Source organism: Macaca thibetana, chromosome 3, assembly GCF_024542745.1.
Source record: "Macaca thibetana thibetana isolate TM-01 chromosome 3, ASM2454274v1, whole genome shotgun sequence".
NCBI lineage: Eukaryota > Metazoa > Chordata > Mammalia > Primates > Cercopithecidae > Macaca > Macaca thibetana.
Window position 1 is genome coordinate 55910025 of NC_065580.1, and position 24642 is coordinate 55934666.

General features: G+C 41.7%; 2 protein-coding genes and 2 pseudogenes across 7 annotated transcripts in view; 3 read left to right on the forward strand and 1 right to left on the reverse strand.

Moving 5' to 3' along the window:
- PSMC2 (proteasome 26S subunit, ATPase 2) overlaps window positions 1–24642 on the reverse strand; it is a 276950-nt gene that overhangs the window by 116555 nt on the left and 135753 nt on the right. The window lies entirely within an intron of this gene.
- On the forward strand, window positions 2126–2649 carry LOC126950826 (60S ribosomal protein L23a-like; annotated as a pseudogene).
- The window catches only part of NAPEPLD (N-acyl phosphatidylethanolamine phospholipase D), a 49381-nt gene continuing 29609 nt past the window's right edge, over window positions 4871–24642 (forward strand). For 2 of the 5 annotated variants that reach the window (XM_050782763.1, XM_050782762.1), the window contains exon 1: window positions 4871–5448. In XM_050782763.1, coding sequence (XP_050638720.1) covers window positions 5165–5448 — 284 coding nt within the window. In that variant the 5' untranslated portion in view covers window positions 4871–5164. Of the gene's footprint in view, window positions 5449–5922; window positions 6384–12043; window positions 12150–16732; window positions 17635–24642 lie in introns of those variants that run through there. The other 3 variants (XM_050782765.1, XM_050782764.1, XM_050782766.1) reach the window with 3 other exon arrangements.
- LOC126949878 (60S ribosomal protein L19-like) lies at window positions 12946–16585 on the forward strand (annotated as a pseudogene). The gene has a single exon (XR_007723985.1). The product of XR_007723985.1 is annotated as a 60S ribosomal protein L19-like (transcript).

Genomic DNA, 24642 nt, shown 5'->3' on the forward strand with positions numbered 1-24642 from the left:
CAGGGGAATTGTTTGAACCAGGGAGGTGGAGGTTGCAGTGAGCTGAGATCGCACCACTGCACTCCAGCCTGGGTGACAGAGTGACTGAGAGCAGAGAGACTCCATCTCAAGGAAAAAAAAAAAAGAATTTAGCTGCCCAAGATCTACTGCTGTTTGTAGTTATCTATAGATTCTTAATGATCAGGAAAACAATTTTTGATTTGACGGGGAGTGAATGCAGCATTTAGATGTGTCAACCTGAAATAATGAAAAGGGTCAGAATCGTGTTCTAAAGAGTTTATTCAAGCGAAAAGCTGGTTAATAGCCATTCCAGCTCACGCAGACTCCAGAGAAATGGGGTCAGTGCTCTGAAGTTAAGATTAAGTTCTTGCTTTTATAGGAAGAAGACAAAGAAATTTAACAGTATTACAACATTTTTCTATACAAGGCTGGTTTGAGAATTACAACACATTAATTCATTTGTTTTCTTTTCCATACAGCTTGTTTTCTTTATAGAGGATTTTCATTTTGTTTCCAATTTAAAAGAGTGTATTTAACATTTCATCTTAAGATAATGAGATAGTCATTAAGTCTTTGCCTGAGAAAGGTAAGAGGGAGGCTAATCTATAATGAAGATTAACAATGGAGAGGGAAGAGGTTTTTCCTGACACTCTTCAGTCATTTACAACATTTTACAAACCAATACAGATAAGAAAGAAGGTCTATAATCAGAGAAACAAAGTTTACAGCTGCCTGGTTACAGCTGCCTAGGATATAGCTGCTTTTCAGGCCCCATAATCACATTCTTTTAAGGCTCAAAATAATTTGGAGTTCCAACAGCTTAGATTTCAAATTACTTAATATCACAACTGAATTCCACAGGTGCCACTATAAATATACACTGAATTAAAAATACTCTAGTAATGAGTCCTCTAGTCCTCTGTGCTTTTAAAACTAGAGCTAGAAGAAAAAACGATGGTACTGATTACAGAACTTACCTTAAAACAATGCTAAAATTGTTTTAAATGTGGTTTCCCAGAAGTAATTTAAGTAGCACCTGATACTTTATGAAATGTTAAAATAATCCTATTTAATACAGTACTAGTCTCCAAGAAAAAAATTACATTGGCCACTAGTCACTTTTAGGGAATTGTGTAAATCTGTCCCTCTTCTTGACAGAATTAATGAACAATACAGGTAAGGAAGAAAGTCAATGAGATGTACAAAAATTAGCAAGGGAATATTTTAAATTGCTTCTTATGTAAACATTAAGTAACAACTTAGAAGACAAATAGTTATTATTTTCTGAATGTCTGACTTCCTAGGGGTGGCATAAAAGGGAAGGACACATAAAGCCCAGTTCAGCAGGCCAGGATCTAAAATTAAACCATGAGTAAAATGCTTAGGGTGCAATGTTCATTTTGTTTTGTAAAGTGAAGCAAGGCAAGCTAGAGGTTTTGCCTGGAGTGATATAAATTATTATACTAAACAGCTTCTTTCCATTATCTAGAAAAAACCCAACCAATTACACTTTAGAAGTCACGTTGAGCAGAGATTCCAACATAATCCATAAAGTTGATGTAGTATTCCAGGAGTTAACAAAGTACAAATGTTACTGTTTAATTAATACAGCTTCAATTATACTGTCAATGTTGTATTAAAAGACATTCCTCCTAGACTTTTCTGGTGTACACAGAAATATGCTTTTCTAAAGCACCAGCTCTCAATGAAAAACATCCTGTAAACATCTGTCTCTTTATAATATCTGTATGATATGCATAGAGAATAGCGAGTGAATACTTTAGATTGCTTCTTATTTAAATATAATACATAAACGCAACACACTAGCGTAGGTAGTATCCTAGCTCAGAAAAAACCAGCTGTTATAGACATTCCATGATTGTACATCATGGAAACTTGAAAACAGATTATTAAGTGATATTGGGGAATTGATGCTTTCATAGGTGGAATGATACTGTGGTTATGAAGCAAATGTCCTCATTCTTAGGAGAGATATGCTGAATTATTTAGGGTGAAGCATTTTGATGTCTGCAACTTACTCAAATAGTATTACAAAAAGGCATATCTATTACCTGTATATTTGGATTTTTTTCACAATAAAGAATGGGAGTGCCCTTTCCACAAGATGGCACAAAAAGATAAGAAGGAAGCTCCTGCCCCTCCTAAAGCCAAAGCCAAAGCGAAGGCTTTGAAGGCCAAGAAGGCAGTGTTGCAAGGTGTCCACAGCCACAAAGAAAAAGGTCTGTATGTCACCACCTTCCCACAGCCCAAGACACTGCGACTCAGGAGACAGCCCAAATATCCTCGGAAGACCGTCCCCAGGAGAAACAAGCTTGACCACTATGCTATCACCAAGTTTCCTCTGCCCACTGAGTCTGCCATGAAGAAGACAGAAGACAACAAAACACTTGCGTTCACTGTGGATGTTAAAGCCATCAAGCACCAGATCAAACAGGCTGTGAAGAAGCTCTATGACATTGATGTGGCCAAGGTCAATGCCCTGATTAGGCCTGATGGAGGAAGAAGGCATAAGCTCCACTGGCTCCTGATTACAATGCTTTGGATATTGCCAACAAAATTGGGATCACCTTTGTTGCTGACCCAACAAAACTGGGATATTGCCAACAAAATTGGGGTCATCTAAACTGAGTCCAGCTGGCTAGTTCTAAATATATGTATCTTTTCACCAGGTACATGCCTCTTTGTCAACTTCTGGTTGGGCTGGGGATGCCACTCACAGGTACTGAGGTTGTAATGGGGCCTGGGAAAGACTCCTGTTCTTCTTATCCTTTTGGAACACTCACTCTGCCACTCCACCATGCTTGATTACTGAAGAGATCTTTGTGACTAGAGCTAGTTGTCCTAGGAAAACCAGAACTTGTCTCCATACTAGAGGGAAGAAAACAAGAAGCTGCCGGGTGGCAGTGGCTCACGCCCACCATCACTTTGGGAGGTCCAGGTGGGCAAATTAGTTGAGGCCAGGAGTTCGAGACCAGCCTGGCTAACGTGGTGAAACCCCATCTCCACTAAAAATACAAAAATTAGCCGGGCGTGGTGGTGGGCACCTGTAGTCCCAGCTACTCAGGAGGCTGAGGCAGGAGAATCTGGGAGGCGAAGGTTGCAGTAAACCGAGATCCGGCCACTGAACTCCAGCCTGGGTGACAGAGCAAGACTCTGTCTCAAAAAAAAAAAAAAGAAAGAAAGAAAAAGAAAAAAGAAAAGAAGAGGCTTTACAAGAACCCCTTCTTTTATCCCTGGAAGAGGCTGTGTGTGAATCCGATGCCCACAGTTTGAAGGGGATTAGCATTCATTTCAGGGGAGTGTGGGTTGGTTGGCTTTCGGGTAGCACTTTGACCTCGCACACCCATCTACTATGTCCAACTGGTCTGTCTGCTTCTCTCAGCCCTTATCCAATAAAGGACAAGAATTAAAAAAAAAAAAAAAAAAAAAAAAAAAAAAAAAAAAAAAAAAAGAGTGGGAGTGAGGGGAACAAAGGGCTTTTTTTTTTTTTTTTTTTTTTTTTAAATACAGAGTCTTGCTCTGTCCACCAGCCGAGTCCCATCTCGGCTCACTGCAACCTCCATCTCTGGGGTTCAAGCAGTTCTCCCGCCTCAGCCCCCCTAGTAGCTGGGATTACAGGTGCGCTCCACTATGCCTAGCTAATTTTTGTATTTTTACTTGAGATGGGGTTTCGCCATGTTGGCCAGGCTGGTCTCGAACTCCTGACATCAGGTGATACTCCCGCCTTGGTCTCCCAAAGTGCTGGGATTACAGGTGTGAGCCACCGCGCCCAGCCTTTCTTTTTTTTTTTGGAAATGGGGTCTTCTCTGTTGCCCAGACTGGAGTGTAGTGGCGTAATCACAGCTCACTGTGGCCTTGATCTTGATCTCCCAGGCTCAATTGATCCTCCCACATCAGCCTCTGGAGTAGCTGGGATCACAAGTGCGGGCCATCAAGGTGGTCTAATTTTTTTTTTTTTAAATTATTATTTGTAGAGATGAAGTCTCGCTATGTTGCCCAGGCTGGTCTCCAACTCCTGGGCTCAAAGGATTCTCCCGCCTTGCCCTCCCAAAATGCCAGGATTACTTCTTCGTTGCTTAGTCAAGAACACTATGAAGAACTTTTGAGTAGTAACTTCAGCTTACCCTTTGGGTTTGCATGTATGCTGTTAGTTAGTTTTTTTTTCTTCTGTTGTACAAAGGTATTATTTACCTTGTGCAGTTTCAGCTCCACCCGGGCGCAAGCAGCTCTTAGTCACGCTTAAGTTCAGCAGCCACTCTAAACTAGCCTGAGGAGATAAAGTCCACACTTGATATAGTTCTTTACATTCCTGCAATGTCACACAGGCACATTCACTTTCAAAATGCAGAATAGTTTGGTTTGCATTTTTCTGCCAGTTTTATCTCCATTTAGAACCTGTGGTGGTGGTTTCTTTTTTGCCAAGATAACCCCAGAGACGAACTTTTTTTTTTTTTGACCCCTGGCACACCCCAGGAGGACTTTTGTAATCTTTTTGCCCAACCACCCAATGCTGAATTTTACTTCGATCTGACTGTACTTAACTTTACTTCTTGAAACAACTAATTTCATTCTGCAGTTTAAAAAGCAAATCCAGTAAGAAACTCAGAATCACAACTGTAGGCTCTTTCGTAGTTATCCTAGCGTTAAAAAAGATGCAAATTTAGAAGAGAACCGTGTGTACCAGGGGGCTGTGATATCATTTTAAAAGTAAACGAGCACACAGTGAACAATGCAGTGCTGCCACTAATATTCAATACCTACTGCACAACACTTCAAATTACAGTTTAGTTTCTTCGCTACCAGGATCCTAGCGACATAGGCTGGAAGCATTCCAGTGCTTCTCGACTGTGATTGAGTTGGCTATGAGAGTCCATCAAAGGGTCTGCAGGATCCCATTTAGTTTTAGCAACTGTGGCTGGTGTCCAGGAATGTGTTCATGCGATCTGAAAGTAAGCCTCTGCCTTAGGACAGCTGGGGGGAACCAATTTGGTCTTAGGAGGGTCCCTGCAGAGTGTTTGAGTCGCAAGGCGGGGCGGGGCAGGCCGGGAGAAGGCTGCATGCCCCCAGGCGCTTCCTTTACCAAGATGGCTTCGACGCCCCGGCCCACAGGGGCGGCCATCTTGGTAAGGGTTGGAGAGGCAGGATGAGGGAGGCCGCTGCTGGCCCTGCTGTGAGATTCGAAGGTCATAATAAGGGAGTGACCCGGCGACGACTCGCCCCAAGGATGGCGAGGCGGCGAGCGCTGAAGCGCTGCCTGCAGCTGCTGGCACCCTCGGCGGAGCCGGCGAGGCGGGCGGGGGGTCGGAAGAACCCGGCCACCGGCCGCCGAGGCCCCTCCCGCTACGCGGGGAAGCTTTGCAAGGGGACTCTGTGGCCGGAAGCCGAGGAACAGAGGCGGCGCGCGCGCCCAGCCATCCCCATTGCAAGGTGAGTCCGCGCCCCCGCGCTCTCACCCCGCCTCTCTGGCCGCGCGCCCGCGGCCCGGGATCCCGAGTGCCCCGCAGCCCCGTGGTTTCTGTGGGACCTCGCGGGAGGCGGTTTTCTCCCGCCTGCTGTGTGGCCTCTCTGCTGCCTCATCCAGGGTCTCTGGGCAGAGTAGTCCACACTCCCGAGCCTGGGGTGGTTTGGGATTCTTCGGCGAAGTGGAGCGGTCTGAGTGGGTTTCCCGGTCCCCGAGCCCTCCCTCATCCCGGAGATGCCGCACTTGTGAGCGACAGGGCTTCATTTGAATTTTCGCACCTCGCGAGTTACGGAGCCTGCATCTCAGAAGCTGCCTGGGTGAAGAGCCACAGCATTATTTTTTTTTCTCTTTGGGAGAGTAGCTGTCTGGGATTTGATTGAGATTCCATCTTCCCTGCAAATTACCAGGTTCCATCTTCACTGATAGGAATACATGTGGGTTTATCTTCTTTCGGTTGTATGTAAATGAATGGGTCGACAACTTCCTCCTAGCAACTTATTGTTGCTTCATCTAGAGTATTTATCTTCTAAAAATCCATTCCAACAGGTTTCTCCCCTTTTATTTTGGAATAAGTGTACTTATTTAACTATGGAATGGAAATGAAGAGCAAAAAAAAAAAAAGGGGGGGCTAGCTGGGGAGCGGTGGTGGAAGGCTGTGCTTTCTTGAGTTTTCTGTTCTGTGGTTGCTTGCTTCTTATAAATTGGGAATTATTGCGGGCTTTTCAGAACACGTATTCAGATAGGTTTTTGTTTTTTTTTGTTGTTGTTGTTTGTTTTTTGCTTTTTTTTTTTCCAAGCTAGAACTCGATATGGTCCTGGTAGTTGAGGTAGATACTCTTCCATGGGTTCCGGGATCACATGCATCGTTATACCTCAGTTAAACCTGGAAAATATTAAGGGAGTGAGTAAAGTTTATCGACCTTTTAAAAAGTCCTTTCGTTCTTGTCTTTGCCTTTAGTGTACGTGGTTATATATACATGTTATAATATGAATGACTCACCTAGTTGGCTTTGGCTTAGCATGAAATGTTTGCTACTTGATAATTCTGATTAATTTGTCAAGGAAGTCATTCCTGAGATGCAGTTCTTCAAATTGAGAAATAATTTCCATGTTTGTTAAAAAATGGAAATCTCTATAACATTTCCATTTCTATTTTCAGTTACATTGGTTATGAATTAGCCGCAGACATGGACTTCGTTTAGAAAGAAGTTATGTAATCTTTAAAAAGAAAAGATTACCTATATCCCACAATAGTGTGATTTTTGTTGCAAGAAAATACTAGGTCTGTTAAAGAAGAAATTTAGGGTAAAAGTACTTATTTAAAATAATAATTTAAGAGAGAGATTGAGGGGTTACAATTTTTTAAGTCAACTGAAAATATAGTCAGGATTTTCAGAGATTTTATTTTGTTAACGTTCTGCAGGCTTTCCTGCTACAAGAATTATAGTAAGTCTCCAAGAGACAAAAATACTTAGTGTGTTTCTCATACCCTTATTTTCACTCATAATTCCAAATTATATTTTAGAAATCCTATATTGCAAAATTCTAATTTTAAAATTAGTCCAGTTATAACTATATGAAGAACATTTTAGCATAAGCATTCCATCGCAGGATTTTGGTTATGCTTTAGTTGATACAATCATCCTTGTGTTTGTTTGAAAGGGGTATTATGTTACTTTGAGTGTTGGTGAGTTTGGAAAACTGAGGGGATTTTTATGAACATTTAGTCTGTGTTTGGAAAAGCAGCAGTATTTGCCTTTAATTTTGTAGTTTTATTCTGCTTTTTCTTTGTAGTGATGGATAGCTGTGGATATAGTGAGTTTTTCCATTACTTTCTACGCTTTCTAAATAAGAGTATAGCTATAGCTGGAGGACCGTTAATCTGGGCCTTTTAGGTTGAAATGCATACACGTAAGTGTTTTCATTGAAGTATTATTAGGGAAATGAACTGTGTGTATAATTAATCTTTAAAGAGCACTTTTATTCTGGAGGCCTGTGATGGCATGCATAAAACTGTCATTAAAATATCACTCGCGATTTCTAGCATAAGGTTCAAGTAATATATCATTCGAACGCCTAAACTGCTGAAGAATTCTGTCTACAATTTATAGTGCTTTGCTTGATTTGCCTTTTGAATTTATTAACCATTTATTGTGTATTTAAGTATTTTGCTAACAGACTTTGCAGACAGATTACATATGAACTCATATATCCCCAGGGGCAGTTTTATGTTAGAGATACAGTCTTCTGCCACCTCAGCTGGTTAAAAAGTGTATTATAACTTTATCATTTACAAAGCTCTTTCAAGTATTTTAAATATATGTATATATCGAGAGAGTTTGATTTTATAGACATAAAATACGAAATTATTAGCCTTGTTCCACAGATGAGGAAAAGAGGATGCCGAGAGCCTGGGAGAGTCTGGTGATTTGGCCAAGGTCCCTTAGCTCAGCAGCCCCAGGCTTCAGCAGAATATATACACTGCAGACTCATGTTACACCGGGGTTCCAATGAAGCGAAAGTGGAGGAGTGTGGATCAGCAAGCGTTGGTCAGCAACACACTCATAGATTGCACCCCTGCCTTTGGGTATCAGGTCGTGAATGGTCAGTGCTGTTGGCTATGGAGGCACAGGTCTGGCATATAGATGGATCAGCATAATTCAAAATCTTGATTGAAAAACAACTCAGTTTGTACCTGCTACCTGGAACAATCCATTTTTCCTCTTGAAGGCGCAGACTCTTGTGTTTTATCTAATTTGGGCACCTTCCCAGATTAAGGGACAGTAATATATTGATTGAACAATAAATAATGAATGCCTGTAGACTTATGTGTGATTTTGTAATCTCTCTCAGTTACGAGAATGAATAAAGAAACACCAAGCTTTCTCATTGTTACTAGCACTCTTAAACTAAACTGGTCACATCTTTTTTTTTTTTTTTTTTTTTGAGACGGAGTCTCGCTCTGTCACCCAAGCTGGAGTGTGGCGGGGCAGTCTCAGCTCACTGCCACCTCTGCCTCCTGTGTTCAAGCGATTCTCACGCCTCAGCCTCCTAAGTAGTTGGGATTACAGGCGTGTGCCACCATGCCCAGCTAAAACTGGTCACATCTTAATAGGACACTCCGATGACAGCAGTCATTTGTTTTGAAAGTTATTTTCTGTATTTTGAAGGTCCTTCAATTACAAAGATGTTCCCTGTTCAAGTTACTGTGTTTGTTCCTTTGGTTTGTTTAGAGAGCTCATGAAAAGCTCTGTAAACTAAGCTGTCTGTATATTCTGAACGTGTGTGTGTGTGTGTGTGTGTGTGTGTGTGTGTGTGTGTGTTTTCCAGAATGTTGTGGTGCTTTATGGTTAAAGTAGCCAATGAAAACTTAAAGAGTTTCTGGACTCAAATTCTTTTTTTTTAAACTTGAAGCCAAACTAAGTAAAATACCCCATATAAAGTAAAATGTGTCATTTATCTTCCTATGCTGATTGTATGCTCTTTCGGTTCCAAGTGTTTTTAAGCATAATTAAGGTGACAGCATGGCCGATAGATAGTCCGGGTTCCATCATCAGCCAGAACTAGATCCTTGGAATGTCATGTAACTCTGCGGCCTGACTTGCTTTACCTCTTAGGTAAAAGGGTCACACAAGTGATGACTTCTGTCATGGAATATTCAAGTTGGAAGGGACCTTAGAGGGAATGTACCTGGTTCAATCTCTTTAATGTGCAGATTTTTAATTTCTGCCTTCATGGGAGTTTAGCCTGTCATGATTACCTCAAAATTGAAACATCAAAATTAGGCTTTTCCACCATTTCACAGGTATGAGATACTTCACAATTCTTGCCTGAAAGTTGATTCCTTTCTCAATCTTTCCTCATATAGTGTCTCACTTTTGTATGTAGACTAAATGCCCATTGTATGTAAATGTACATGTGCTGTTTGGAGCCTGTTTTTTAGCTGGGTGAACGGTAATACTGGTGTACATATCGAATTCATGAGAGTGAAGAATTTGATCTAATAAACATTTTTGGTATTCTTAGCAACACTGTCTTAGTTAAGCCTGATTATGTAGAGCATTATAATTTTTTTTCTTTTGCTTAGCCACCCGAATACCTTTACATCTTACTTTATAATCTTCATCTTCAATTTAGTTTAAACTGTCCACATATTTATAAATTTTGTTGAAGATATGACTATGCACTTATATGGTCACCTGAGGCATAGAATGACCAGCCCTCCAGGTTTTTCCAGAACCGAGGGAGTTCCCAAGATGTAGGAAGGTTTTTTTTTTTTTTGAGACAGAGTCTCACGCTGTCGCCCAGGCTGGAGTGTGGTGGCGCAAGCTCAGCCTACTGCAACCTCCACCTTCAGGTTCAAGCAATTCTTGTGCCTCAGCCTCCTAAGTAGCTGGGACTACAGGTGTGCACTACCACGCCTGGCTAATTTTTGTATTTTTAGTAGAGACAGGGTTTTGCCATGTTGGCCAAGCTGGTCTCGAACTCCTGGCCTCAAATATCTGCCCGCTTCAGCCTCTGAAAGTGCTGGGATTACGGGTGTGAGCCACCACACCTGGCCTAAGATGCAGGACTTTAAGTGTTAACACCGGGAAGTCCTCAGGCAAACCAGATATGTTGGTCCTCCTACCTGACAGTGTCTCTTTATGGGACTTGACTAGCCGTTCTCCCCAGCTTGAAAGATAACATGTTAGATGGTTTTATGCTGGATAAACTCAGACACCTTTTGAAAACAAGGGAAATGTCTTCAAGGTACCATGTGTATTTTCTGTTTATGTGACTAAAATATGGGACCAATTATTTGTTGATGGTTCTTTTCAATGTAACTGTAAATTAGAAAAATTGAGCAATAAAAGTTACAGCATTTGAAACCTTCTTCATGTAAAATTAAAGGGGCAATTATATTTATAAGAGAACTAGTATTTACTGAGCATCTCCCAAGTACCTTTTTTTTTTTTTTTTTTTTTTTTTTTTAGGAGACGGAGGCTTGCTCTGTCGCCCAGGCTGGAGTGCAGTGGCGTGATCTCGGCTCACTGCAAGCTCCGCCTCCAGGGTTCACGCCATTCTCCTGCCTCAGCCTCCCGAGTAGCTGGGACTACAGGCGCCCGCCATCACGCCCGACTAATTTTTTTTTGTATTTTTAGTGGAGACGGGGTTTCACCGTGTTAGCCAAGATGGTCTCGATCTCCTGACCTTGTGATCCGCCCGTCTTGGCCTCCCAAAGTGCTGGGATTACAGGCGTGAGCCACTGCGCCCAGCCCCAAGTACCTTTTAGTTTGAAAAAGGAGATAAAATTTTGTTGAAAGCCAAAAAAACAAAACAAAACAAAAGGCGAGCGTTGTCAGTGAGACTGTAACTGTTTGCTAAATGCTACTAACTTTAGAACCTAGGTATCTACTCAAGATGAATTTATTGAATTTTCCTCGTAGATTCAACATGATTAGTGGAAAGAGCATGGGCTTTGGCATCTGGTCAACTTGGGTTTCATCCCTAGATCAAACTGTTACCAACTTTATTGCTTTGTGCAAGCTATTAAACTCCGTGAGCCTCTTTTACATCACCTATAGCATGAGGATAATAATGATCTAAAGTGCTTGGTACATAGTAAGTGCTTAGTAAATGATAAATGGACCAGGTGCCGTGGCTCACGTCTGTAATCCCAGCACTTTAGGAGGTCAAGGCAGGAGGATTGCTTGAGTTCAAGGCTACAGTGTGTTGATCAAGGCACCCACATATGGATTAGGAAAGCTGTATTTTGGGCATGTGTTACCATTAGTGTTTTTATAGCTCCCCTAAACCTAAACCTCCCAGTTATGGTAATCGTATCAGTTAGGATTAGTTTGCTGTGATTTGAAAGATTGCTCAAATATGTTTTTCCTACACATGAAAGAAATCCAAAGTTGGACAGTTCAGGCTTGGTATGGTGGGCCCTGAAGTCCTTGTAGCTCTCTTCAACGCCATTCTTAGGATGTGGCACCCTCCTGGCTCAAGATAGCTCCAGGTAGCCAGATGCAGGACAAATCAAGAAGAATGCCTCTCTCCCTTAAGGAGACTTATGGAAGCACCATAAAAGGCTTGTATCACATTGTTCAAAGTACTACCAACCTGGCCATCCCTAGCTAGAAGGCTGGGAAATGTCATCATTTAGGTGGTGCATAGTTAGCCTAAGTAAAACGGGTTCTGTTACTGAGAAAAAAAGGAAGAGAAGTTTTTTTTTTTTTAAACACATGACAGATTAAAGAAGACTAGATTTTATGGTAGGCATCTTTTCGTCTTTACCACTGTGCTACCACTTTAGCACTATAGAATTTTAACTACTCATTTATTCCCCAAGACTTTTCCATTTTTATTTATTTATTTTATGTTTGTTTGTTTATTTATTTATTTATTTATTCATTTATTCTTAGACAAGCTTTTGCTCTGTCACCCAGGCTGGAGTGCAGTAGCTTGGTCATGGCTCACTACAGTCTTGACTTCCTGGGCTCAAGAAATCCTCCTACCTCATCCCACCACACCTGGCTAATTTTTGTGTTTTTTCCTTTCTTTTTTTTTTTTTTTAAGACGGAGTCTCCCTCTGTTACCCAGGCTGGAATGCAGTGGCACCATCTTCACTCACTGAAAGCTCTGCCTCCTGGATTCAAGCCATTCTCCTGCCTCAGCCTCCCAAGTAGGTGGGATTACAGGTGCCCGCCACCATGTCCGGCTAATTTTTTTTTGTATTTTTAGTAGACACAGGTTTCACGGTGTTAGCCAGGATGGTCTTGATCTCCTGACCTCGTGATCCACCCACCTCGGCCTCCTAAAGTGCTGGGATTACAGGTGTGAGCCACTGCACCTGGCCTTTCTGTTTTTTTTTTTTTTTTTTTTTTTTTTTTTTTGTAGGAACAGAGTCTTACTGTGTTGCCCAGGGTGGTCTTGAACTCCTGGGCTCAAGTGATCTACCTGCCTTGGCCTCCCAATGTGTAGGGATTAGAGGTGTGAGTCCCTGTACCTGGCCAGTTTTAATTTTTGTTAGCAGAGTTGGTGGGGATCCCCACTGTTGATTTTTGTCTCTCTGTCTTCTGGTTACTTTTGCTTCTATTATTTGACTTCTAGCAGGAGATCTTTTAAAAAAAACAATTAACTATATCCCAATGAAGAGTGATTAGGAGTTTAAGCTCTGGTTTTTTCATTTATTTATTCCATAAATATTGTGCACTCATTGTGTACAGGCTGCTTTGTGTTATTATAGACAATGTGAATCATTACTGATTACATTTCCCTTTTATTGACTTGGCTTCCTGGGGGCACAGAGTCAAATTTGTGACTCAGTTGGCTTGAGTACAAGCCTTGCCCTATCAAACTTTCTTTTTCTCTGTTGCCCAGGCTGCAGTGCAGTGGCGCGATCTTGGCTCACTGCAACCTCTGCCTCCCTGGTTCAAGTGATTCTCCCATTTCAGCCTCTCGAGTAGCTGGGATTGCAGCCTCCTGCCACTATGCCCGGCTAATTTTTGTATTTTTAGTAGAGATGGGGTTTCACCATGTTGGCCAGTCTGATCTCGAACTCCTGACCTCAAATGATACACCCGCCTCGGCCTCCCAAAATGCTGGGATTACAGATGTGAGCCACCATGCCTGGTCCCTGTTAAACTTTCTACCTAGCAACGTAGTTAGTCTTCCCATCCCACTGTATAACAGTTTCAGGATGATGCTGCCTCTCTAACTTGGAGTGCTGAACAGGAAGTAAGAGTGGGATTTAAAGCAGTGGTTCTCAACCCTGCCTGTATATCAGAAACACCCACAGAACTTTGAAAAATTACCTAGAGAAACTGCCCCACCTGACATTTTGATTCAGTAGCCTCAGGTGTAGTTTAAAAAGCTCCACAGGGGAGCTCTTTGCTTTCGCTGCTGTGGCCACAGCCATGAGTATACTCAGGCTTCAGAAGAGGCTCACCTCTAGTGTCCTCCGCTGTGGCAAGAAGGAGGTCTGGTTAGACCCCAATGAGACCAATGAAATTGCCAATGCCAACTCCCGTCAGAGGATCGGAAGCTGATCAAAGATGGACTGATCATCCGCAAGCCCGTGATGGTCATTCCCAGGCTCCATGCCGGAAAAACACCTTGTCCCACTGGAAGTGCAGGCATATGGGCATAGGTAAGCAGAAGGGTACAGCCAGTGCCCGAATGCCAGATGAGGTCACGTGGATGAGGAGAATGAGGATTCTGCGCCAGTTGCTCAGAAGATACCGTGAATCTAAGAAGATTGATCGCCACTTGTATCACTGTACCTGAGGGTGAAGGGGAATGTGTTCAAAAACAAGCGGATTCTCATGCAACACGTCCACAAGCTGAAGGCAGACAAGGCCTGCGAGAAACTCCTGGCTGACCAGGCTGAGGCCCACAGGTCTAAGACCAAGGAAGCACGCAAGCGCTGTGAAGCACCTACACACCAAGAAGGAGGAGATCATCAAGACTTTGTCCAAGGAAGAAGAAACCAAGAAATAAAAGCCACCCCCCTTGTCTGTACATACTGGCCTCTGTGATTGCATAGATCCGCCATTAAAATAAAACAAGCCTTTATCTGCTTGCAAAAGAACAACAAAATCAAAAACAAACAAAAAAAACACAGGTAATTCTGATGTACATTTGAGGTTTAGGGGCTTGTAACCCTGTGGACTGGCAATGATCTAGGGAGGATTTACATTTTGTTCCTTATCTGTCACATACTGGAGATCAAATCCTTTCTTGAAAACCTGCATGGAAAAAGCAGATGGGGGAACCAATATGATAGTCGAGTCATTTGGGTAAGAGAGGCAAGAATACTGAAATGCTTTAGGGGAAACTTAGTTACTCGTGATTTAGGTAGAACTGGCCTTGCTTACCTATTTTGCCAGCTCCTATTGTGGGAAATTTTTCCTTTGAGCAAAAGAATCTGTTTAACTGGGGCCTCAAGCTCTGGGAAAAGTGCTGAGTCTGCATGTGGCCACTGTTAGTATCACGAGTTTTCAGCTTCTGCTCCTGGGGCCAGTGAAGGGAGATAAAGGGAAGTCAGGTTGATTATTATTTTTAGAACCAGGAGACTATCAGTGAGTCTTCTGAGCTAATGAGAGCCTTCTGGTGATTCCAGGAGGGTTAGTTAGGCCACAAGGAACTATGAGGTTGGGTAGGAATCCTGTTTTGTGTTAAGAGTTCTGTGAATTCCAATATCAGGCCTTCTGTTACTCAAATAGAAAAAAAACACATTCCAGAGTTTATTCTGTTTCAGTTTATTCATGCCATTTCCCTCAGCTCCCTTATCTCATTAGTGTAGAAATGCAAAAATGGTATACTTTTTTGTATATTAATGTATATCCTACTATCTATTTAAAACAGTGTTTACAGCATAGTAAAACAGTGGCTTAGTTATTGAGGGCTTACTATGTACTTTGTGCCAGAGACTGGGCTAAGAATTATGAAACTGAGGCTTAGTATGATAAGGGGCAAAGTTGGGAAGCATTTATTTTAAGATGTTTTTAATTTATGTTGCCCCGTTTTCTGATAATGTGCTTTTTCCTGATAACCCATTCCAGTATATTTTAATTATATTCATTTTTAATACACTTTTATAATTTGCTACATACTTTCTGCTATTCTTAAACAGAGGCTACTGAATTGAACTCAGGGATCTTAAAGTCCCTTTGAACCTCAAGATTCTATTAACCTTTTGGGGATGTCTCTAGCCTCACTCTGACCCTGTTATTTACGGTGTACTGAAGACTCAGGAGATGGCTGAACAGAGTCTGGTGTAGTCGTGTCCTGGGCCTTGTTTCCCTGTAAAAGTCTCACTGTTCGTTTATTTTTTGTCAGTTACCTTTTTCTCACAGAGGATGGACCATGCGTGACATTGCGGGCAGAATAACATGTCTGCCCTTTGCCAAATTCATTTGTAAGTGAATCAGGGGTTCAAGTAACCTCTCTAGTGACTTTGTTTCTTTCCATCACCCTCTCTGTTGCCATCAGGGCCCTTTAACTTGTTGGCTGAATTCAGAAAGTTCTGAGCTTTTCAGCGTCTCTGACCTGCTGGATCACAGGACTGTTGCTGTCAGTGTGAACGGCTCAGCCTAAGGAAAAGTATTCATCACCATCTTGAGAATTTGGCCAGTGTGTTTTGGAAATGCCTTATTCTGAAGTCTATACCATTTTCATTAAACAGAGCTGACACTTCTGTAAATGTGATACTGAGCCAAAAATCTGTATGGTTTGTGATTTTTTTCCCTAATGGATTTTGACTCCCTGGAGGTCAGGGCTTCATATTCTCCACAGCAAACTGGAGAGCTAGGATTTAGATAAGGTAGACGTTCTAACAATGTTTCTTAAACATAACTTTTAAAATGCTTTAAGTAGAAGCCCTTACAAGTAATATCTGGAATCTTTTTAAGTTTGAAAATGGCTATTTGTATCAGATTTATATGTCCCGGCTCTTAATAACCTCCTAGTCTACCTGATAAACCTGTGAAATTGCACTTTCTTCCAGTAGATAACTTTGCTGTTCTCAGGTGAAATACTTTGCTTATCCCTTGCCAGTCCAGCCTAGGGAAGGTGGCTGGACCTGAGCTGGGAATTTTATTTGAGGGAGTGGAAATAGGAGGGGTTGGCCAAGGCTGCGTTAGAGGGCACAGCTCTTTAGTGGCCTGAGCTGGCTCTTTGGTGCAGCCGAAGATTGTTAGAATTTTAGAGGTGGCGAGACTTTAGAGGTACAGCCCAGTTCTCTTATTTTACAGATGAATGAAAGAGAGTCCAGTGATGTTAAGTGACTTTTTAAAGGCTGCAGAAGGCTGGGTGTGGTGGCTCACGCCTGTAATCCCAGCACTTTGGGATGCTGAGGTGGGTGGATCACCTGAGGTTGGGAGTTCAAGACCCGCCTGGCCAACATGATGAAACCCTGTGTCTCTACTAAAAATACAAAAAATTGGCTGGGTGTGGTGGCGTGCACCTGTAATCCCAGCTACTCAGAAGGCTGAGGCAGGAGAATCATTTGAACCCAGGAGGTGGAGGTTGCAGTGAGCCGAGATCGCGCCACTGCACTCCAGCCTGGGCAACAAAAGCAAAACTCAGACTCAGAAAAAAAAAAAAGGCTATAGTATTCAGTAGGGTCAAAGTTGGAACTGGACTGAAGTCAGAAAGAAGTGAAAAGTGTGCTTTTTTCCCTTCTTTCTCTGTCCTATCCAGGAGCTATGAAGACATGTTTCTCCTTTGCGTTTCTTTTTTTTTTTTTTTTTTTTTTTTTTTTGAGACGGAGTCTCGCTATGTCGCCCAGGGTGGAGTGCAGTGGCCGGATCTCAGCTCACTGCAAGCTCCGCCTCCCGGGTTTTTACGCCATTCTCCTGCCTCAGCCTCCCGAGTAGCCGGGACTACAGGCGCCCACCACCTCGCCCGGCTAGTTTTTTGTATTTTTTAGTAGAGACGGGGTTTCACCGTGTTAGCCAGGATGGTCTCGAACTCCTGACCTCGTGATCCGCCCGTCTCGGCCTCCCAAAGTGCTGGGATTACAGGCTTGAGCCACCGCGCCCGGCCTCCTTTGCGTTTCTTTACAGGTTATGCTTTAAATTGGAAGTTTTTCTTTTTGTATACTTAATTATGAGATGGAGACAGTAGAGAGAAGGTAGTCCCATTTTGGAAGCATTTTTTTTTGTTAAAATCTTGGCTCAGGAACAGTAAATGAACATTTTAAGATCATCTACCTGCCTGGCCAACATGGTGAAACCCCATCTCTACTAAAAATACAACAATTAACCAGGCGTAGTGACACATGCCTGTAATCCCAGCCACTCGGGAGGCTGAGGTATGAGAATCAGTTGAACCTGCGAGATAGAGGTTGCGGTGACCTGAGATCGCACCATTGCACTCCAGCCTGGGTAACAGAACGAGACTGCATCTCAAAAAAAAAGGAAAGATCATCTGACATATTTAGGATGCATTTTCAAGTTCCACAGGCATCAACTTACTGTTCCTCCTGCCTTGTCCTCCCCCAACCTTTTCTTTTTTCTTTTCTTTTTTTTTTTTTTTTTTGAGACAGGGTCTTGCTCTGTCGCCCAGACTGGAGTACAGTGGCTCAATTACAGTTCACTGCGGCCTTGACCTCTTGGGCTCAAGCAGTCCTCCCAGCTCAGCCTCCTGAGTAGCTGGGACTACAGGTACGCACCACCACACCTGGCCTGACCTTTTCAATTAAACACTTCTGTATATCATTTAGGTATAATTGATTATACCGGAAATGAACCTGCACTTTGTGCTTGGTATTATTTTTTAAGGTATTAAAGAGATGATACCTATGTTATTTCAATAAATATTTTATGCATGTTTTCCAAATTTGCCATAACATGACATTTTAATTTGATCACCCTAAGGATTCCAGTCGTAAAAGGTATTTGTAAATGGGCTTTGTTCTTAAGCCAGCTGTTTCTCTTGTTTTATTGTTTTTGATTCTAATGAAAGCTTTGCTTTCTTACATATGGGGAAACCTCTTATTATAGAGAAAGCTTCTAGAGTGTTTTTATATTTTGGTGACTTAAAGTCTGTTAATAGACTGTATCCCAAAGATTCAGATTGCAGTTTGCATTCTTTCCTCTCAAAAGTATTTATTTGGGGCCAGACGCAGTGGCTCACGCCTATAATCTCAGCACTTTGGGAGGCCAACGTGGGCAGATCACGAGGTCAGGAGTAAGGTCAGGAGTTCGAAACCAGCCTGGCCAACATGGTGAAACTCCGTCTCTACTAAAAATACAAAAATTAGACGGGCATAGTGGCGGGCGACTGTAATCCCAGCTACTTGGGAGGCTGAGGCAGGAGAATCACCTGAACCTAGGAGGTGGAGGTTGCAGTGAGCCGAGATTGTGCCACTGCACTCCGGCCTGGACAATAAGAGCAAAACTCCGTCTCAAAAAAAACAAAAAAGAAAAAACCAAACAAACTATTTATTTGGACTCTTAAATGCTTTTGGTTGGTTGGCATTTCTTTGTGAATTATTTGTCAAAATAATTTTTTGTCTGTAATTGGATGAAGGCTTTGCGACCAATTTAAAGTTTTTTTTAACAAAAGAAAATACATGTTTTTTTAAAGGATAACAAAACTTATGTACTTTTATAGACTTGTTACATAAAATTAAGGAAAGAAAAATGAAAAACATTGAGCAACTTAGGTTTTTAAAGCTATATGGAATTCTAGAATGTTTTATCCTTCACCTGAAAAACAACTCAATTAGATCAAAAAGTCCTATTTATCATATATTCTTTACTCTTCAATTTGCATGTGTGTGTGTGTGTGTGTGTGTGTGTGTGTGTGTGTGTGTAAGACAGAGTCTTACTCTGTCGCCCAGGTTGGATGGCAGTGGTGCGATCTTGGCTCACTACAACCTCTACCTCCTGGGTTCAAGTGATTCTCCTGCCTCAGCCTCCCAAGTAGCTGGGACTACAAGTTTGGGCTGCCATGCCCAGATAATTTCTTTTTGTATTTTTTTTTTTTTTTTTTTTTTTAGTAGAGACAGGGTTTCACCATGTTAGCCAGGCTGTTCTCGAACTCCTGACCTCAGGCAATCCCCCAACTTTGTCCTCCCAAAGTGTTAGGATTACAGGTGTGAGCTACTGCTCCCAGCCTCAACAATTTGCATTTTTTTTTTTTTTTTTTTGAGGTGGGGTCTCGCTCTGTCACCTAGGCTGGAGTGCAGTGGTGTGATCTCAGCGCACTGCAACCTCCGCCTCCTGGGTTCAGGTGATTCTCCTGCCTGAGCCTCTGAGTAGCTGGGATTACAGGCACGCAGCACCACTCCTGGCTAATTTTTTTTTTTTTTTTGTATTTTTAGTAGAGGGTTTCGCCATGTTGGCCAGGCTGGTCTCGAATTCTTGACCTCGGCCTCCCAAAGTGTTGGGATTACAGGTGTGAGCCACTACAACTAGCCAGCAATTTCCATATGTATAGCTCTTCCATATGTATAGTACTAACTCATGGTCTCCTTGAATGACTAACAGTCATTTAAAGAGACGTTTAGGAGTTACTATCTTTACTGAGCAGATGAATAAGCCCAAGTTTAGAGAGGCTGAGTTACTCCCTGCAAGCTAACATCTCTAGTTAATAGTAGAACTGGAGTCCAGTTTTTCTGACTCCTCACTAGTGTTCTTTCTATTCTTGTGAAGGTAAATTGTTTGGTGAGATATATAGATTTATATGTACATATATCCAAATGTATATTATGCATGTACATTCTATTTTTGATGCAATAATTGTTATTAAATGTCATACTCTCAGGTACTGTATATTAAACTTCTGTTTGCTTTGTTTTCTTTTAGCTTCTTAGCAAAACTGGTTGTTAGCAAAACTGGTTGTTTTGCTAAGTCAATAAAGTGTGGTAAGAATGAAGTTCAGTGATAACAGTGCAGTACTTTTTGGTTGATGAATGTTGTGTACATACCTCCCACAGAACATTCTCCCTCTTATTATCCAGTGTACTCCTGTGCTTGGACGTATCTGCCCTCCCACTGGTCCCCTAAATGCCTCTGGGAGTAATACCAGTATTGCCTGGAATCTTTTTGAATGCGAAGGATGTGAACTGTTCAGTTTTACCCCCACTGAAGCCCTTTGCAGACGTTTCAGTGAATTGATGTAGTTTCTTTAGCCATGTTATCTAGCATTGTATCAAAAGGGCCCTTTCTCTTCAATAAGGATAAGGAGAGCAAATACAGAATTGTAAGTTTAATGTTATTTAGTCAGAGATATCTGAAAATACAGTTCTGAATACTTTCCAGATTTAACGTCAGCATCTTTGTTGTTATGTAATGGACAGGAACTCAATTAGTATTTATTAAATGTCTACTCTGGGAATGATGATTTACCACTTCATAATTGTTGGAATTGTTGTTGTCCAGTATGTTGAAATCCCAAACATATGTTGTACTACTCTGATTTTTTTCTTTAACTTTTTACATGATAAAGCAATGCATTCAATTCCAGGTAGTTGGCAAATCTTAAATGTAGAAAAAACAAAGCATGAAACATTTGCTTTTGAAATAGAAAATTCTTATTTTTTGAAAGCATTTTACCCATGTGTGCAGTTATTGAGAGAAAATATTTGTACTTGGCTGACTTGTCTTCACCAAATGTCACAGCTCAGACCTCTCTTTGGTTGGAGACATAGGGATAAGTCCTTCTGCTATTAAATAGGCAATGAATCTTTAAAAAATGTAGAGAATGTCCTTGATAATTACTAGATGGAATTTATATTGTCCTTTTTGTAATAAGTTGTTCTTTAAAAAAGAACTTTTTATTTATTTATTTATTTATTTATTTATTTATTTATTTATTTATTTATTTTGAGACAGTCTCTGTCGCTCAGGCTGGAATCTTGGCTCACTGCAACCTCTGCCTCCCGGGTTCAAGCGATTCTTCTGCCTCAGCCTCCTGAATAGCTGGGACTACAGGCACGCACCACCATGCCTAGCTAATTTTTGTATTTTTAGTAGAGATGGGGTTTCACCATGTTGGCCAGGCTGGTCTTGAACTCCTGACCTGAGGTGATCCACCTGCCTCGGCCTCCCAAAGTGCTGGGATTACAGGCATGAGCCACTGTGCCTGGCTAGAACATTTGTATTTTATATTTTTCACTTGTCACAGGGATTTGTTACCTTTAAATTTGCTTCTGGATTCTAGTTTTCTAGAACAAATTTAGCTATTTGGTATGTTTGTAACTAGCTGTTGTTCACAGACGGAAAGAGGATGAGCAAATTAATTATGCTTCTGATTATATTTAATTACCAAGAGCAATGTTTTCACTCCTGTCCCAACATATTTATTTTCAAACACAAGATGCTATATTTCATCCATTTTGAGATAGACATTTTATTCACATTTTAACACCACTGATATCAGTATGTGTCGTGTATAACGTGTGACCTAACTATAATTGATAACATTTTTACTTCCTTAGTGGCAGATGACACATAAGGGTGCCTGACAATTTGTGGTATTTTTATTTATTTATTATTTGTTTAGATTGCTCTTTCAGATTCAGGGTATCTTTAATTGAATCAAAATCAGTACAATGGAAAGATCTTTATCAAGTTTTAAAGCACTTTTTGAAACACGGGTTGTTTACAATTTATGTGTACTCATGTACACATCTACTTTCAGTTGGTGTTGGCCTGAAATCAAGGGTGGATTATTTTCATTTACTTTGTCAATTTTGGAAACAGTTACATAACAAGAAATAGTTGGAAATTTGCCACATTTAATTAGAGAAACTCCAGCTAGATGTTAAGGGATTTGTCAAGCTTGAAGAGCTCAAACCTAGTTAATTTTAACAGGACCACAGAGACAACCTACTCTTCCTCATTCCTAGTTTTTCTGTCATTTTGTCTGTGGTGTTTGAGGATGACTGTTGCGGGATTGTTGCTGTGTCCTCTACTGAGTGCCCAGAAGACACTGGGGATGAGGAGCGTTCTTGTGTGACCCGCTCTCGGGCCGAGGCTCCTTTGTCACTGGGGCACTTGTTGGCAGAGCTTGTCATTTTGCACATTCACCAAATGGGCTTCGAATATTTTTCCTCCAGAAAAACCAGTCCACAGATTTTCAAGGCTCAGGTTTTATGTGCTTCTGCCCCTTCTTGCCCTTTCAACGGTGCATTGTGTGAAATGGTGCTTCATAGTTTCATCATTTTGTGTTGCTTTAACATCTGTTGTGGATGGCAATACATAATCCTGTGACTATCCATTTCCCCATACCCCAAAGATATTAAAACGTGGCAGTTGGTTGCCCTGACGTGGGTACATGATACATCTGAGGAAATAGTTTCAGGCCGTGTTTATGGAGCAGAGGAGAGTGTGGGTAGGGTTAGAAACACAGACCCTGTGAACCACCTGCTGACCTTTGCCCTCAAAAAACCCTTTGGAGCTTTTTTCGTTTTGTTTGGTTTGTATCAGATTTTTTTTTGTTTTTGTTTTTTAAAGAGCATTCCTGAAAACTGGACTTTGTGTGTGTTAGGGGAGGGGATTTGTTAGGAGAGGATGGCTATTTGGTAATGAGACCTGTTCCCATAGATTGATTGGGGTGAAAGACTGAGTGGATGGGAGGTGAGAAAATGGAGGTCGTGTGAATAGACAACTTTGAAAAAGCTTATTGTTTAGAGACAAGAAAAGATCACTGACCCAATTTTTTCTTCTCTCTTTTTTTCTTTTTTCTGTGTGTGTGTGTGTGTGTGTGTGTGTGTTTTGTTTTTTGTTTTTTGTTTTTCCAGATGGAGTCTCGCTCTGTGGCCTAGGCTGGAGTGCAGTGGCGTGATAACAGCTCACTGCAGCCTCAACTTCCTGGGCTCATGTGATCCTCCCTGTCAGCCTCCTGAGTAGCGGGGACTACAGGCTTGCACCACCACAGTGGGGTGGTTTTTTTTTTTTTTTTTTAAACCCCCAAAGCAGCCTGAATCCATTTCCTTTGGGTGTTAATGAGGACTTTCTCTTGGGTTCTTGCTTTCCCATGACCTCAAACCCTTCTCAAACTCACTAGGTCACAATCCACCTTGATTAGTGGTGCTGCCATTTTTGACTCTTCCCACTCTCCTCCCGACCAACCAGCCCTACAAAGTCCAAAATTTGTGACTATCCAAATACTCTCAAGTCTTACTGATTCATTTTCTTTATTGTCTCTTGGATTTATTTTGCTTTTTCTCTTCTCATTGCACTGCCTCCTCATCTTTTGACTGGGCTGCTATTCACTATTAAAAAATGGGGATTATAATACCTACCTTGAGGGTTAGCTAGGAACATGAATTTAAATGAAATATGTGAAACATGTGGCATGGTGGTTCAGTGTTATTGGGTGTTCTGGGCTGCTTCTGTTTTCGCTCAATCCATCTCCCAAGCTCCAGTTTTTGGCCACTTCCTTTCTTCTTTATCCTGCTACCGGAGTTGTCTTCTCTAAGTACACTGCTTTTTTTTTTTTTTTAAAGGAGTCTCCGCAACCTCCGCCTCCTGGGTTCAAGCGATTTTCCTGCCTCCAAGCGATTCTCCTGCCTCAGGCTCCCAAGTAGCTATGACTACAGGTGCATGCCACCACGCCCAACTAATTTTTGTATTTTTAGTAGAGACAGGCTTTCAACATGTTGACCAGGCTAGTCTCAAACTCCTGACCTCATGATCTGCTCTCCTTGGCCTCCCAAATTGCTGTGATTACATGCGTGAGCCACTGCACCCAGCCCTTAAGTACACTGCCTTTTAAGTGTGTTCAGTGTTTCCCCATTGCTTGCAGTGTAGCCCATCCTCCTTAGAGGGAGTCCAGGCTCACAATCTAGTCCCATCTTTACTGTCCAATCTTTTAACCCTTTATAGTCTCGACTGTCACAAACCTTCCTTGCTTTTTTTTTTTTTCCCCCTCGAGACAGAGTCTCACTGTGTCGCCCAGGCTGGAGTGCAGCGGTGTAATCTCGGCTCACTGCAACCTCTGCCTCTAGGGTTCAAGTGATTCTCCTCCCTCAGACCCCCGAGTCGCTGGGATTACAGGCACATGCCACCACACCAGGGTAATTTTTGTATTTTTAGTAGAGACAGGGTTTCACCATGTTGGCCAGGCCAGTCTTGAACTCCTGATCTGAGGTGAGTCATCTGCCTTGGCCTCCCAAAGTGCTGGGATTATAGGCATGAGCCACTGCACCTGACCCTTCCTTGCTTTTTATGTCCTAGCTACATTAGACCACTAGATGTTGTTCAAAATCCTATTTTGACGTTGTCTTTGTGGTCTTTGAATCAAAGAGTCCTTTTTTCCTTTCTCCCTTATCCCTTGATTGTTTAAAACAATGAGCCAAACATTTATTAACATATTTGGTAGAATTGTGATATATATGTGCGTATATCTACATGTATATGTATATGACAAATATAGGGATCTCATAAGCTGTTTTATCATGACAAGGGGTAGCAAGAGGTCAGCTCTCCCACCTATTGGACATATTATCTGGTTGAGAAGTAACTTAAACTATTTAAACTTGTGCATTTTCATCTGTTAAATGAAGTGAGGTTCAGATGGATGGTCATTGTTTCTGCTCTTTGTAAAGTCCTTGGCCTGAACTTAATTATAACCCAGAAAAAGTGATTCTATGAGAGCTTACTCTCTGAGACCACTTTAAGTTCTAGAATAACTTAAAGAGTTTAGCTATAATCCTAGCA